This window comes from Talpa occidentalis, unplaced genomic scaffold (assembly GCF_014898055.3).
Source record: "Talpa occidentalis isolate TD23 unplaced genomic scaffold, MPIMG_talOcc4v2.1 talOcc4.13, whole genome shotgun sequence".
NCBI classification, from domain to species: Eukaryota; Metazoa; Chordata; class Mammalia; order Eulipotyphla; family Talpidae; genus Talpa; species Talpa occidentalis.
Genome location: NW_023601322.1, coordinates 38,625,006 through 38,641,443, shown reverse-complemented (window position 1 = coordinate 38,641,443; position 16,438 = coordinate 38,625,006). Strand labels below are relative to the sequence as shown.

At 39.0% G+C, this 16,438-nt stretch overlaps 1 protein-coding gene across 1 annotated transcript in view; it reads left to right on the top strand.

Annotated features, from left to right (window-relative positions):
• The window catches only part of LAMA3 (laminin subunit alpha 3), a 262,122-nt gene that overhangs the window by 220,242 nt on the left and 25,442 nt on the right, over positions 1 to 16,438 (top strand). Inside the window, 11 exon segments of the mRNA XM_037508729.2 lie at positions 596 to 698; positions 2,359 to 2,475; positions 2,726 to 2,905; positions 3,401 to 3,543; positions 7,060 to 7,230; positions 9,551 to 9,702; positions 9,862 to 10,024; positions 10,444 to 10,577; positions 11,756 to 11,900; positions 14,804 to 14,923; positions 15,291 to 15,424. Coding sequence (XP_037364626.1) covers positions 596 to 698; positions 2,359 to 2,475; positions 2,726 to 2,905; positions 3,401 to 3,543; positions 7,060 to 7,230; positions 9,551 to 9,702; positions 9,862 to 10,024; positions 10,444 to 10,577; positions 11,756 to 11,900; positions 14,804 to 14,923; positions 15,291 to 15,424 — 1,562 coding nt within the window.

Below are 16,438 nucleotides of genomic sequence, written 5' to 3'. Positions count from 1 at the left end.
TGGCGCCCTGTGGGATATTACATGAACTATATAATATCCCTATATCTAAAAACAAAGAACAAAATATTAATTATCATAGAGGTAGGGGATAGGTCTTGGAAGTTTGAAGACTGATTTTCTAAAGACTCAAAACTTAAAGCAATTCAGTTCTATCTTCAGTTATCGCGAGGATATTACAGAAGTGACAGTGAGAAAACAAGACACACGTCACATAATTTGTAAGCTTGTCATCAGAGCTGGGTCTACTTTCCATACTAGGCTCACAAATATCTACCTGGTCCCCTAAGTGTATCTATAAGGAACAGTCTTTTGAAATACACTGCCAAGGGGAAAAGCGGGCGACACAGGAGAGGTCTGATGTGCCGTATGTGGGTTAGCTCCCTGGTTGGGGATCAAACTCAGGCTTGGTGGTGATAGTGCTGAGACTTAACCCCTAGGCCACCGGGGAGGGTCCAAGAAACAGTCTTTTTAAACCTCCTACTACCTTTGCGCCTCATCCTTTAAATATTAAAGATCAGGGTAGGATCAAAAATCTTACTCCCTTATTTCTTAAGGCATACCACATGCTTAAGACTGATAAATGCTTTGCTTTCAGACAGTGATAAAAGAAGATCTTCCAAGAAAAGCTAAAACCCTGAGTTCCGACAGTGATAAACTGTTACACGAAGCCAGGACAACACAGAAGACACTGCAGCAAGGTACTGGGGGCTGGGGCGACTGGGATAGTCAAGGGTCTGGAATAAGGAGCAGCCTTAGAAGCAAATGCTCCTCCTGAATCTCTGGATTTCATTGTTCATGCAGATGGTCCCTTGTAATCCATGGTGAACTTATAGAGTGGATGTTTCCACCTAGTATTCTATCCTATCATAGTATCCTGAATTAACCTAGTATCCTGAATTAACCTGAATTAATTTAGTATCCTAGTATCCTGAATAGTATCACAGTATCCTGAATTAACCTAGAACATTATGAATAAATGTAAATCTTGAGGGTGACAGGTCTGTTTAGTTTGTCTAATCTACTTGTGAGTGTGGCATTAGGAACCCAGGTAGTACAGAGGTATGTGCAGTGCTGGCTACTTCTTTAAGATCATTATTTCAGGTCATTAGGGCAACTGCATTAAAATTTCTTAAGTCCTAATATCTTAGCTACTAAAATACCAAAGTTCACTATTACTGTGTATCATGAGAATTTGGCGGTGGGGGGTGTAAATTTCATCTTTGGACATTTTCCATGTATGTAATTTTTGAAAAAAGAAGTTACACTGTCTCAATCTCACCAAATTCTTAAATGTGTACTTAAAATGCTCTCTTGATTTTCTCTGGGTCTTGGATCTTTTATGTGAGCAAGCATCTGAGTCCACAGGCCTTACTCAGCTTCTTAGTCATTTCAGGGGATTAAATGCTGCCTTCTCCCAGTAAATTTATTTATTTGTTTGTTTGTTTGTTTGTTTATCTATCTTGTTTTCATTTTTAAAGATTAAATTCTTGACACATAAAATTTAAAAAAAGGCATTAACATAAATTTCAGGTATTAAGATTTCCTAGTATGCCAATTTGTCTCTTTACAAAGTTTGATCTAAGAGGTGAAGGTAAATGTTTTACACAAGATTAGGGTACTAATTACATTCTAACTGGTTCTTTGAACCAGCCCTGGAATCATTAATTAAGATATATGTTATCAATTAGGTTGTAAAAGCATTCTCTGGCATTTTTTGTGACCCAAAGTTAGCAATATTATCAGTTAAGAATGTCTATGAACTCCACTCCTTTCTCTGAATTTCCTTAAATGTGTCATTTGGAAATGAACAGAAGCAAACAATGACTACTTTGTAGTGTGTTTGCTTAGCTGAGTCTCTCTCAATAGCACTCTTTCTTGCACTTTAACAGAAGAAGCATCCTTTTTGTAGTATTCATGCATTTATTCATCTGTTATTCATTCATTCACTTATATATTTGTTCATTCATTCAACAAATATGCACTAATATTAAGCTGTGACTAGTGTCAGGCATGACCCTATAGCTGGGACTCAGCACTGACACCTCTCTTTCCTTCACAAAGTGGAGAATTTTGCCCTGAACAATGTAAAAGTTAAGCTTACCCCTAAATTATCAAGCTTCTGCATTTGTTTCTTGTGTATTTCCAAGGAGCCTGTCACCACAGAGAACTCACAAGGCTCTGGTATGCCCCTGGCCTCTGTAACAGAGGACCCTGGAGATGTGAGTCTGGCACATACCTCTGAGATGACCCCCTAAGTGGCAGGTCTGCCTGATGTTATGCTACTTCAGAGGCTACTGATGCCAATGGAGCATAAAAATCCACAAAGTAATTGTCTTCTTGTTCTTTGTTTTATTTTAGAAATAAGTTCAGCTCTCAATGACCTGCAGCAAACTTTGAAAGTTGTAAACAGTCAGAAAGATCTGATACACACCAATCTCACTACCATCCGTGATGATCTTCGTGGGATACACAGAGGTCAGCATCTCCCTAACCTGCTGTCCTTAGCTTCTTATGTTAAGCCCACTTACTCTATGCTGTAACCCCTTCCTCCTGCATTTTCAGCCTCTCACTCATTCTCAGGCCCAGGTCCCTAAATGTGGCTTTGATCCAGAAAGTAGGAAAGGTTGTGACTCATTACTGGGACAACTCTCCCCATGCTCTTGCTCATCTTTCCTTGATTTCTTTAAGCATTTTCAATACTTATACCTCTCTGTTTGTGCGTTAGATGACATCGATGGTATAATCAGTAGTGCAAAGAGCATGGTCAGAAATGCCGATGACATCACAAGTAAGGTTCTGGATGGACTCAATCCTATTCAGACAGATGTGGAAAGAATTAAGGATACCTATGGGAGCACACAGAGTGAAGACTTCGACAAGGCTCTCACAGATGCAGATAATTCAGGTATCAAGCAGCTTTGGCCTAGATATATTTGCCATTTTCTCCTCTGGTATGTATATACTTTGGTTAACTTTAATTCTCTTGATCTTAGAAATTAAAAAACAGTTCCACATAATATATACAAAGAGTCTAGCTATACTATTAGTTAGAAGGACCAAATAGGGTTTTTAAAAAAATCTATTAACATTGCTATTGATTTTCCCTATTATAGAAAGGAGATAGAATCTCTAAATCAGAAGGTATTGAATTAAGGATATTAAGGATCAGAGAACAGAGATTTACTCTTTTTCTATAGTGGTCAGTGAAGGGTATTTGTTACCTGGACTGCAGAGTAAAATCTGTGATGTGCTTAGAACAGTATTACTTGATTCTGAGTCCTCCACTCCAACATTTGAGACCAAAACACACCATTTGATAAACACTGTCAATGAGAACATCTGTTTTTAACCTTTTCTCAACTCACAATTAAAAATTTCTGTTTTGTATTTTCACCAATAGTGAAGAAATTAACCAACAAACTGCCTGATCTTTTGAGCAAGATTGAAAGTATCAACCAACAGCTGTTGCCACTGGGCAACATCTCTGACAATGTGGACCGCATCCGAGAGCTCATTCAGCAGGCCCGAGATGCTGCCAATAAGGTGGGTGTATCCCACCTGCCAGGCACAGGCCTGTTCTCTGAAAAGTTATTAAAGTCATCAGGAAAGAGTCACTTACTCAAGAGGTGCTGTCTTTCCTGCTCTAATTCTTTAGCTGCTTACAATATGAAAGTTGATTTCTTCCTGTCATCCTTCAAAAGTGCATATCACCTTCAATGCCCTACAGGATCTAAGGTCCCCAAAGCAGCTTCCCTTCCTTCCTGCAGGCAGGAAGCAGGTTTCTCCTCCATGTTCCAGTTAGTAAAATGGGATTGCGAGTTCAAGTAAGGATTCTGTGATCAGAATGTGCTGCTGTGATACCACACAGGAGCTGCTTTCTTATTGTAACTTGAAAATTAGACTCCAGTTTCACTGAGACTGGAAGGATGGTTCTTACCAGCACGGGAAGCATTCTGGGAATGATATTCAGCAATTTCCCATCGTTGGGGACTGATCAGTAGCCTTTCTCATTTTAACCTGTCATTACTTCCTTGAATTTCTGACACTTCCTTCTCACAATTTGTTTTGTCCTCAAATAATATAAATGAGTTATCCTGTATTTTTCAGCAATCCCCTGATGAGATATTTGGAGATAGAAGGTTGGTTAGAAAGCCAAGTTAGAGTATCATTTCTCTGGAGGCATGGTGGTAAATATCTAGACTCAATATTTCCTATTTAGAATCTTAAAGTCTGTTCTTCAAGGTAAGAGAAGCAGTCCCAACATTAAACAAAGAGGAGACAAAGCATAAAGCAGTTATAAGAAACTAACCTCTGCATACCATATATATGTCATAAAAAACAAATGAAAAAGGATTTGTTTCTAACTTTTGCTCTTCTATGTTGATTTGCTAATTTATTCAACCAATTTTTTTAAATTTTCTTTTATATATTTTTTACATTATTTTTCATTTTTGTACAATGTATGCATTTTCACCTTGGTTATATTCCCCATACAAGTCCCACCCCCCTTATTTTAACCCTAATCCCTCCTCTCCTCCCCCCCTGTAGTGTGTCTCTGGTTTATAGTTGCTTGTCCATATGATCCAGCAATTCCACTCCTAGGTATTTACCCAAAGGACACAGAATCATTAATTCAAAATGGCACCTGCACCCCTATGTTTATAGCAGCACTATTTACAATAGCTAAGCCATGGAAACAACCCAAATGCCCAAAAATAGATGACGGGATCAAGAAGATGTGCTACGTATACACAATGGAATATTACTCAGTAATCAAAAAAGATAAACTCATGCAATTTGCAGCAACATGGATAGAGCTGGAAGGGATCATGCTCAGCGAAATAAGCCAGAAAGAAAAAGAAAAATACCAGTTGGTCTCATTCATAGCAGGAATTTAGAAAACCTAAATAAAGGACCAGGGAAAACACTAATTATAATAAAGTAAATATCAAAATCAACAAGCAACTATTCAACCAAATTTGAAGTGTCTGATAGAACACTGGCTAAAGCTGGTTACCCACGTCACTCTTCCTTGGTTTTAATCCCAGCTCTGTCACTTGTGAGGTCACCTTGGTTCAGCCACTTCACCTTCTCTTCTCTGTGGCTTGGTTTCTTCATCTGCAGAGCCAGATAAATGATTGTACAGACCTCATGAAATTATTAGGATTAAATGAGCTGATAGGAAACATTAGCTTGGCTAATAGTACCAGGTAAGAGGAAAATAATTTTTAAAAATTAGTCAGCAAGTGCTTTTAAACACTCATCTTGCCTGGAATTCTCCAGCTTGCCCAGGACACAGATTTTTAAACTCTAGCCAGGACTCAGGTAGTTCACCCACTGCTACAGTTGGACTACACTGACAAGCTGAAGAAGGTGTGGTATGCAAGGCTGGAAATACTCACTTCTATCTGAGAAGGTTCAGAACAGCATGAACTAATAACACAAAAGTACATGTGTAACAATATTCATCATGACACTCCTTATAATCCCCAAATATATTTGGAAAAAGAGTCAAATGTCCATCAGCAGAAGATGGATAAAATTGTGATAAAGACCACACAACAGTAAACCTGAATGAGTCAGAGCCGGGTGTATCGACACAGATAAATCTCAACATAGGCAAAGAAAGCAATTTATGGAAAGCTGTGTAGAGTTGGATGCCATTTAAACACAAATATTTAAAATATTTGAAAACTAAGATTAATACAGTTGAATTTATACAGCTAGATACATGTTCAGTAAAAACATGAAAATATGCATGGAATCCAAATCCAGGAGAGTGGTAACCTCTGAGAAGAGAGAGGAGGCTGTCGGGAGAGGGGATATTCAAAGGGCTTCAATCATATCAGTGGTGTTTAATTTCTTAAGATGGTGATGCCCATCAGGGTGTATTCTCCAGCCTTATTTTTGTATAAATGAAATAATTTCTTCAATAAAAAATAAGAGAATGAGTAAGAGTTTCCAGGTGGCAAAGTGAAAGGACATGGGAGGAATGATTCAGAATGTGCGTGGCTGTACTGAGCAGAGGGTGATTAGAACAGGGAGCCATCAAATAAGCCTTCTGTGTAGTAAGAGGAGCTCAGGCCTGAGCACCTTGGAGAGACTCTGGCACCTGCATTGCTCAGCCTTCTGCACATGCTGCCTCTCATGCAGGGGGCCGCATACATGTTTACATGCTTGGGAGATAAAATGAAGACTTAGCATATGTTCCAGGAGTGCTGTTTTGTACATTGTTAGAGACCATTTATTTTCTGCATTTTGATTATAAGCTACGCAACTTGGTCTACAGACCAGACCTAGTTAGAGAACCTTTGTTACTGATCTATTGCACATTAGTGTAAAATGGAAAGTAAAAGTCTAGAAACTTTAATAATTTGAAATCAACTCAACATATCAACTCTAGAAACTTTAATAATTTGAAATCAACTCAACATGGTTCAGTGGGCATTCATTTTGTATTACTTCTTTCTTTCGTTTTTCTAATAATTTAATTTTTAATCTACTTTATAAAAGTATTGGTCCAGGGCAGAATAGAAGGAAAATAAAATGGTCCTTCACTGGTGAACTTAAGGAGCACTATTTTAGAGAGCCTTGCTGCATTCATTTTGAAGGACTAAATGCCTATGCTAAATGTAACCATTACATGCACTATGTTAATGGGAAGTGGTTTCTTAAAGAGTTTATTTTTAAAGGCTATTTTTGATGTATTATATATCTACTATATGGCAGCCTCCTTGTTAAGTGCTTCCATGCATGTTAGCTTATCTGCACAAAAACTTCTTACGGTTGGAATAATGATAGCTGACACAGAGAAGTAAACGCAGTAAACGCATTTCCCCAAACTCCCCTGGCTGTTAAAAAGGAAGAAAATGAATGTTTTATGGCCCAGCTCCTGAAACAGTCTCTTGAGTTTATAATCCAGATCTAGGAGACTTTCACACTCCTTTGCTCCCTAGTGACTTGGGAAAGGTTGACAGATAGTCGAAGAGAGTAGCTGCAAAGTCATAAGCTGTCACACTGAGCACGCCTCCTTCTCACCTTAGATCTTATCCCTGGCAGGTCGCTGTCCCTATGAGATTCAACGGTAAATCTGGAGTCGAAGTCCGGCTACCAAATGACCTGGAAGATATGAAAGGATACACATCTCTTTCTTTGTTTCTCCAAAGACCTGAATCAAGTGAAATTGGGGGGACTGAGAATATGTTTGTGATGTACCTTGGAAATAAGGATGTAAGTATTGTTTTGGCAATTCTCTTACTTTTAAAACAAAATGTAGTTTTTGAGATGCACAGCACAATTGTGTCAACAAACCCCATCACCTGTGATGGTGCCACAGGAATGGGGGTTTCCCGTCAGTCATGGATTGTTATCTGCTGAAGATCTGGAAGCCTTGCCAGGTGGGCCCAGCACATGGGCATATGTGTGTTCACATGAACACATACACACCTGGGGTTAAAGAGCCATATCCCTCCCCCAATTAACCAGGGCAGCAGTTTCCAGACTTGGTGGAAACCAACAGTAGATCTTCCTTAAAGGAATATGACCCTATCTTCTTCCTCAGAGTGCCCAGCTACAGACCCTCCCTCAAGTCTGGGGTGTGGGGACTATCTGTGAGGACTGGAGGGACTGAAGCCTCTCCTGCCCTGAAGAATAAAAAATGCAGTTACCCATCTCTTTACAATTCTAATTTCTTTAATCACTATAATCATAGGCATTTTGGATGGCTCATTTTAGCTTTTAGTCCCTCCACTTTAAAATACTTCTTTTTTATCACTGAGTAGTATTCCATTGTGTATACATACCACATCTTCTTGACCCACTTGTCTGTTTTGGGGCATTTAGGTTGTTTCCATATCTTAGCTATTGTAAATAGTGCTAAAGTAAAAATAGGAATGCAGGTTTCCTTTCAAATTCATGTTTCTGTGTACTTTGGGTAGATTCCTAGTAGTGGAATCTCTGGGTCACATGGGAGATTCATTTTTAGCGTTTTGAGGAAATTCCACACAGCCTCCATAGTGGCTAGACCAGTTTCCATTCCCACTAGCAGTGTGAAAGTGTTCCCTTTGGGCCTCCCCTGGTGGCTCAGCGGTTGAGGGCTGGGCTGCGAGGCTGCCTGCAGCCTCTGCAGCGCTGGTTCGTTCCCCGGCGAGGGTCCCACCAAAAAAAAAAAAAAAAAGTGTTCCCTTTCACCACATCTTTACCAACATTTGTTGTTTATAGTTTTTTTTAATGTGGGCCATTCTCACAGGTATGAGGTGGCATCTCATTGTGGTGTTGATTTGCATTTCCCTGATAACAAGAGATGATTAACATTTTTTCATGTGCCTGTTGGCCATTTACATTTCTTTGATAATAAGTGATGTAGTTTGTGGCAACATGAAAGGAGCTGGAAGGGATTGTGCTAAGTGAAATAAGTCAGAAGGAAAAAAGATAAATAGCAGATGGTTTTACTTATATGGGAGTATAGAGAAACTGAACAAAGGGTTAGGTAAAATACAAAACTTGCAAGCTGACCATAGATCTGAGGCCTACAGCAGTGGAGGAAGAGAGATAGAGGGATCAAATTGGGGCGGGAAGAGCACAAAGGACTATGGTGATGGATCATGGGAGCTATGGTTGGTGGGAGAATTACAGAGACTACACCTGAGGGGAGAAATCAAATACTGTCCAAAAATGAACAATGATGTAAGAAAATAAATGTTTTAAAAAAGAAGTAAAAACAACATTTATATACTTGAAATACATATATTCAAATATATATATATGTATATATTCTACTAAGTGTTAAAGGAACAAGTAATCACTGACTGGGTTAGAATATAGTGGTTGGAAAAGAAATATCAATACCATTATTTTAATCGCTCATGCTTCAAGATGGTGGTATTTTACCTATAGTTTCTTATGACTTTCACTTTGTGTTATGGCAAAGTGCATATTACTATATTCCTTCAAATTTATACCAGGTACCTACTAGGTGTCACACCCAGTATTTATGATAAACAAAAATTTGCTTCTTTATTCTGCTTAATGTCCAGTTAAAAATGGTTAAAACAGCCAATTTCATATTGTGTATATCTGACCAAATTTTAAAAAAATTTTATTTAACTTAAAGGAAGAGAGTTATATCCATATTCATAGTTGACCATGATAACACAGGGGGTTAGGTGTTTTAACAGAGGTGTGTACAAAGCGTTAAGAGAATATTATTTGGAATGAGGAGAATGGAGATGACTTATCTCCCTTAAAATCTAATGGAAGATTAAATCCATATTCTGGTTCATCTTCATGGCAGTTGCTTGGCAAGTATTTGTAGATTATGCAAATGGGGGTGTAAATGAGTGAATGCACTATAACATGAACCCAAACAGCTCAGGTGTTGTTGATATGTGTTTTGTCTTTATTCTTCTATATACAAGGATGCACCTCATTTATTTTTTTTGCCCAAGGCTTATTGATGCAAACTCATTAGTCATTTAAATGTGCTCTCTGGGGTGAGAAGTTGAGATGCTCTAATTTGTGCAGTGCTCTGAGGTGTCCTTAATGTTGCCAGACCTCCAAGGACTACATTGGTATGGCAGTCGTAGATGGCCAGCTCACGTGCGTCTATAACCTGGGAGATCACGAGTCTGAACTCCAAGTAGAACCTACCTTGACTGAGAGTGAAACTCAGGAGGCAGTTATGGACCGGGTGAAATTTCAGAGGTACTGGTTTGATCGACTACTGCTCTTTGTTAATCTGACCTACATCCCCTGACCTTCCGCTGTACATGTTGGTGCACCTCCTTTTAATATCTTGGCTTTAGTTTCCTCCATTAAAAAATGTGTTGATATAACTTTATTATCAAATTTATTTTAAAACAGAATTTATCAATTTGCAAAGTTTAATTATACCAAAGGAGCCACATCCAGTAAACCAGAAGCACCTCAAATCTATGAGATGGATAGTGGAAATAGCAACACACTCCTCAATTTGGATCCTGAAAATGTTGTGTTTTATGTTGGAGGTTACCCACCTGATTTTAGAGTAAGTGTAAATGTTATTTTACTATGTGAAAATATTTAATTTTATTTGGTATTGTGACCTCATGTCTCTTTTCATTATTAATTGGATAGAAAATGAATTTATATATATATTCTTAAAATATATATAGCCCTAATAGCTAACACAACAAGCACTACCTATGTGAAGTAATCTAGGCTTATGTATATTAATTTAATTAAGAAGCACATTCTCAGATAAAGGAACTGAGGCAAGTGGAATGATTTGCCCAAGGTCATATAGCTAGTAAATAGCAAATCCAGGGCACCTGGCTTCAAGATCCACATTCCTAAGCCCTATGCTATATGGATGGTTTAAAGTGATAGACTTGTATTTTGTCTTGATCAACCTGGTCATTGTCCTTTGTTCAATCAGTGGAAGACTTTTTTGTTTCATGTTTTCAGCTTCCCAGTAGAATAAGATTCCCTCCGTACAAAGGTTGTATTGAATTAGATGACCTCAATGAAAATGTTCTGAGTTTATACAACTTCAAAGAAACATTCAATCTCAACACAACTGAAGTGGAGCCTTGTAGAAGGTAAATGAAGCCTTAAACCCAGTGTTTCTGTAAATGTGATTTGAGTAACTTTCAGGGATATTACATATAATAAAAGGATAAGTCAATGAGATGCAATTGAATTTGCTGGTTGCTTTGGGCCAGAGGTTCTTAAATTATGCTTACATAAAACATTGCTAATTCATTCCTAAAATCTAATAACAGTCTTTTCCTCATTTGTATAATGATTAAATTGATCAAGTTTCCTTGATTTGGAAAAAATAATTCTTTCTTAAAATAATTCTTTCTTAAATAATTCTTTCATGCCTCTACTACAAAAATTCAATATTAGGGCCTCCCCAGTGGTGCAGTGGTTGAGCGCTGGGTTGTGAAGCTGCCCGCAGCCTCTGCAGCACTGGCTTGATCCCTGGCTGCTCCCCGGCCACCAGAGGAGGGTCCTGCATGGCGCGCAGACCTCTCCTGCAGCCCACTGCTCCCCTCAGCAGTGTACTTCGGTCCTTCTGCCTGCTCTGCTCCCCGCTCTGGCTCTGGTGAATTCTCTCACCCTCCCGCGCTTCTGACTATACCCAGTGCGCTTCTGACTATACCCAGTGCTTGTATAAATAAATAAATAAATAAATAAATAAATAAATAAATAAATAAATAAATAAATAAATAAATCTTTAAAAAAATTCAATATTAGGTAGTATCTGATTTAGGCACAGAATCATACACTTATTCTAAGGGTCAAAAAGTATGCACCATGACTTCCTAGGTATTCTGATACCTGAAACTATTTGAAAATTGCTACCTTGAGCTTTTGACCTTCCCTAGAGTTAAAAGAACTTGGAATATTCTAACACGGGACAAAATATTACAGAATTACATTTTATTTCAAGTTAATAATTTCTTGTGCTCTAAGATCTTCAGCTGCTGGGTCATATCTTCCTAAATAGATATTTCGAAAGGGGACTCGAGTATTATCTTTGTTGAGCTATGAGGGTTTGATTATCAAGAGGAGAAGAGCACACCCAGGAGAAATAGCTGGATGTTTTTTTTTAATGGTTTAAATGTTTTCTTTTCTTTCACAAAATCATGACAACTCTATTGCATGTTTTGCTCTGTTTTCCAAAATAGCAGTATATTAATAAATTACTTTTTGTGGTAGGAGGGTCTTCCTTTGCTGCTATCTTCTAACTTATGATGGTTGATGTTTACAGGAGAAAGGAAGAATCAGACAAAAATTATTTTGAAGGTACAGGCTATGCTCGAGTTCCAACTCAAGCAAATGCACCCTTCCCAACCTTTGTACAGACTATTCAGACCACCGTGGACAGAGGCTTGCTCTTCTTTGCAGAGAACCAGGTAATTTATAACATGCATCCATATACTATCAAATATGTCCATTCAGTTGAATAATTTGGCAGTAACTGGGTTATTATGAGCAACTAGCTAGATCTAGAAAAGCAATGTGCAAATGCTACTGACATCCTTTCCCTTATTCTACTTTGCTTACCCACAGGAGTATTTCAATGAGGCAAATAAGCAGATTGAGAACTTGCCACCAAAATGTGGGAAGAATCTCCCCCATCTCCCATTTTATTCTCCTTGTCAGTTTTATTCTTGGAAAACTACTGCTTGCCTCAAACTCTATGTATCCTGCCTACACACTTGTGAAGATAAGACAAGCATTAAACTCCTCCTGGGGTTCCTGAGGGTTAGACTGCTTGATCTGTCTGCATCCAAAGTTTGATCTGCCTCTTGCCAGGCTGTGGGATTGTGTTTTTATCAGCCTGACCCTTGACTCACTAGCACACAGAAGCTTCTCTATTTTCCAGAAACTCCAACTCCTGGAGGTTGTTCTTACAGGAAAAAGTCCAGGGCCATATGCTGGTAAATGGGCCTGGAGTTGTCCACTCCCCAGGCTAGGAGCTTCTGTAATTACTCCATGGGTAGTATTTCTGAAAGAAATGTTGATCAATGCATGGGCTCTCTGGTCTGAGAACATGTGATTGATATGGAACTTGAGACTTTATCAGACCCTTGTACCTGTAGGTGGTGACACAACCATTTCTGGGGCTGATCTGGACCCTCCAGGAGACTGATTCCTAAGCTGAATCAGTTCTGATGGTTTGAGAAGATTCCAGTTTGCCTAAAAAGTACAGAGAGCTGAGAAGCCACACAACATACTCAGGGCAAGATGGTTATTTTCTTTTTTGTTGTTGTTTTTTTAAAAGATTTATTTATTTATTTATACAAGAGCTGGGGTACAGGCCAGATGCACAGGAGGGTGAGAGGATTCACCAAAGACAGAGTGGGGAACAGAACAGGCAGACTGATGAAATACACTGTTGAGGGGAGCAGCAGGCGAGACAGGAGAGGTCTGCAGCAACACGTGGGACCCTCCCCGGCCGGCTGGGATCGAACCAGCACTGCAGGGGCTACAGTGTGGCGCTCAACCGCCTGCATCACCAGGGGAGGCCCCAAGATGGTTATTTTCTAAAACAAGGTTGTCTTTGGATTACAATCGAAAGTTCTTAGAGATTATGAGATAGAAATACTGCTTATATTAAAAGAAAACTTATGAAATGCCTTTAGTAATGAGACAGGAGAAAATGATCTAGAGTGCTGCATTAAGTACGATGGCTTATTACTCTCAGGAAATCATGTTATTGTATTGATTTTGAGTGTGGTGAACCCTAACTGACTCCCAGGTTTCCAGGTAAGAACTGATTTTCTTTTTAGAGAAGGTCTCTAGCAATAGAATTCAAAGAGAGGCCTTCCTATTACTAGGAAATGCATAAGAGAAAACCTTCAAGTCCTACTGAAAAATTCCTCAGCTTATCTTTCCACAAAGGAAATAACTGGTTGAAGTATGTGCCATAAACCTTGATGGGGATGCAGTCACCACCAAGACAGAATGATTCCTGCCCTCAAGCACCTTATAGTCTAGAGGGGAAGAAAACTATTAAACAGTTATGCTCATTAATCAGCTAATTAACTCATCACAATGGTAGTGAGCAGGAAAACCTTTGAGGGGAAATGAGGATGTATAATGGAGCAAAGGATTCTTCTTAATCTGACTCAGAGGACCCATAGAAGGCATCATCTGAAAGCCAGAAGTTAGGAAGCACAAAGAAGGTTCATAGGTGGAAAGGCAGGGAGCAGGGATGGAGGGTGACTCTTGTGGCCAGGACATAGAGCAACAGAGCTGGTCAGGGTCTCCCAGCATCTGCTCAGGAGTAGTAAGGGCATTTATCCAGTGAGCAAGGCAAGTCACATGCTTATGCTGGCATTTTCAAAAGACCATACTGGCTACAAAGTGAAAATGGATGCAAGGGGGTGCAGAGTGGACCTGGGGAGGAGAGTGAGTTCTTACTGTGTAGCCCAGCTGATGGAGTTGTGGCTGAGATTAGGTGGCAAGAAATAGCGGGGCAGATAAGATTTGACTGCATGGGAACAGAAGGGAAGGATCCAGAATGATCCTAGTAAAAGTTGCAACTTACTTAGCAAGGTGAGAGAGAGAGCATTGTGAAGGATGGAGAGGCAGGCTTGGCAGCAGGTGGCAGGCAAGGAGAGCATGAGGTCTGTTTGAGAAATTACAAATTTGAGTTTTCTGTGAGTCACGCTAGTGATAGTGGCAAGGTGTTAGATACAAGGCCTGGCCCTGAAAACATAGGTCTCAGTTGGAGAAAAACGTTTAGGTTCATGGGCACAGTTGAGTTCCTGCTACAGGAGTGACTGTGATTCCAAATAAAGCATGTTGGGAGGGCAGGGTCTCGTGTGGGATCCCCAAGGAACCCACCACATTTGAATGTCAGACAGAGGGGGGTGAAACAGCACATGAAGCTGAGACATAGGAATATGTCAGGAAACAAATGTTAGGAGAGGTCTAGCTAAAGTAGACCATACCTCTCTCCAAAAGGTAGCAGTCATGTCTTCAAATGATATTAATGATTTGTATTTTTTCAGCTTCCATTTTTTCATGCTGGTTATAGATTGCTCTGAATTAAAATCATGATAACAGCTAGCATTTTTTTGTGTCCTTCCTGTGTGTCAACCACTGTTCATGCTGTTTAACATGACTACAATATTTAACCATCACACCCATGCCAGGGATTGGATATTACAGTACTACTGTCCCTTTTTACTAAGGAGGCAGTTGGAGCTGATACCAGATTGTGACTGAGAGTAACTTGTGTTCATTCTAGCACTTAGCTCTTCCTCAGTGGAGTCTTCTGGTAATCTACTTGGTTTCCTTGTTCTAGGATCGCTTCATTTCTCTAAATATAGAAGATGGCAGTCTCATGGTGCGATACAAACTGGATTCAGAGCCACCAAAAGAAAAAGGATTTAGAGACCTTATAAACAACGGCAAAGATTATACGGTAGATCCTTTGAGTCTGTTTACTTGAATGATAAAACGGTCTTTCCATATAAAGTCAGTGCCCAAAACACTTTTCTATAACCAGATGAACTTACAGTTACTGAGAGACATATGCTTTTAAAAATTGAACATTTGGATGTGCAATATATAGCATTTATGTGGTATATACAAAATGTGATTAATTTCAAATGCAAACATTTCTAGTAAAGTATTTTAATATTATATTTATCCAGAAGTGCTATTGCTTAGTCTTCCTATCATTATATAAATGAATTTGAAGGAAGACAAACACACAATAGCTCTGGACCGCTGTGACTAGCATCCTTTTGTGTCTTGTTGCTTACCGACTCATCTCTCATTTGTCTCAGATTCATATTAAAATCGGAAAAATCCAAAGGCTTATGTGGATAAATGTGAATGTGCAAAGCATTAAAATCGAAGGTGAAATATTTGACTTCAGCACATATTATCTGGGAGGAATTCCAATTGCAATTAGGGAAAGGTAAGATGATGTGGGTTTTGTTTGTTTGTTTGTTTGTTGTTTGTTTTAAAAGGAAGCAGATGACCCCTCATAGAGGTTATGATTGCCACTGGTCAGTCTACCTTTATAAATTCCAGCAACAAACATGAGAAGCTAACATTTGAGTATTAATAGTGTCTGTCAAAGCATAAAACAGGCTGTAAATGCTGGGTAATGGGATTAGCCATGGGGAAGGGAGATGGAAAGTAGAGTAACTGTACTCAACCATTGTTATTCTTGGGGGGAGAGAAACCACAAGGAACACATGTTGACAAAGCAGCCAATAGGAATGGAGGCTGTGACCTGGGGCCCTTAAAGGCCCTGTAGGAGAGCAGGCTGTCCTATGGTCTGCACTGAAAACTGGAGTTGCTGCCTTCAGGAAGTGTCTCCTAGAATGTAAAGCACATCTGTGTTGTCTACCCCTTATATGTGAGAGAATGTGCAATAGCTATGTAGCTTTTCTTGGATCAATCAATATATAAATGAATGAAATCAACTTGAAAGGAAGTGAAGCTTAATCTAAATGAGAATGCACTTAAAAATAATTTTTTGCAATTTGTTGATTTGTTTGTATCCTCAAAAAGCCTTTTTGATAGCTGTTAATGTGTAGAAAGAAGAATCCCTGCGAAGCTTAAAACGGCCTCATGTCTACATTAAGAGTGTTCCCAGAATACTTGATTATGATAATGACTTTTATATATTAATGCTTTTTCTAATTTATAAATCACTTTTTCTAATTTATAAAGGCATGCTAAGTGTGATATACAGGTATAAAGGCATTCTTCTCCTGGAATCCTTATACATCTGTGCTTCCTTCCATCCTTAGCTAGGAGGTACTAACCTTTGTTTTAAATTTATCAGTGTTGCTCCTAAAGATAAATATGCAGGTAAAAAAGCCTTTAATAGAGTTTGGAGGTGAAGGTCTTTACTCCTTAGATTCTTTGGACTGGATGGGACCTGCATGATCATAGTGTGCAATCTTAGAGTTTTAAGGAA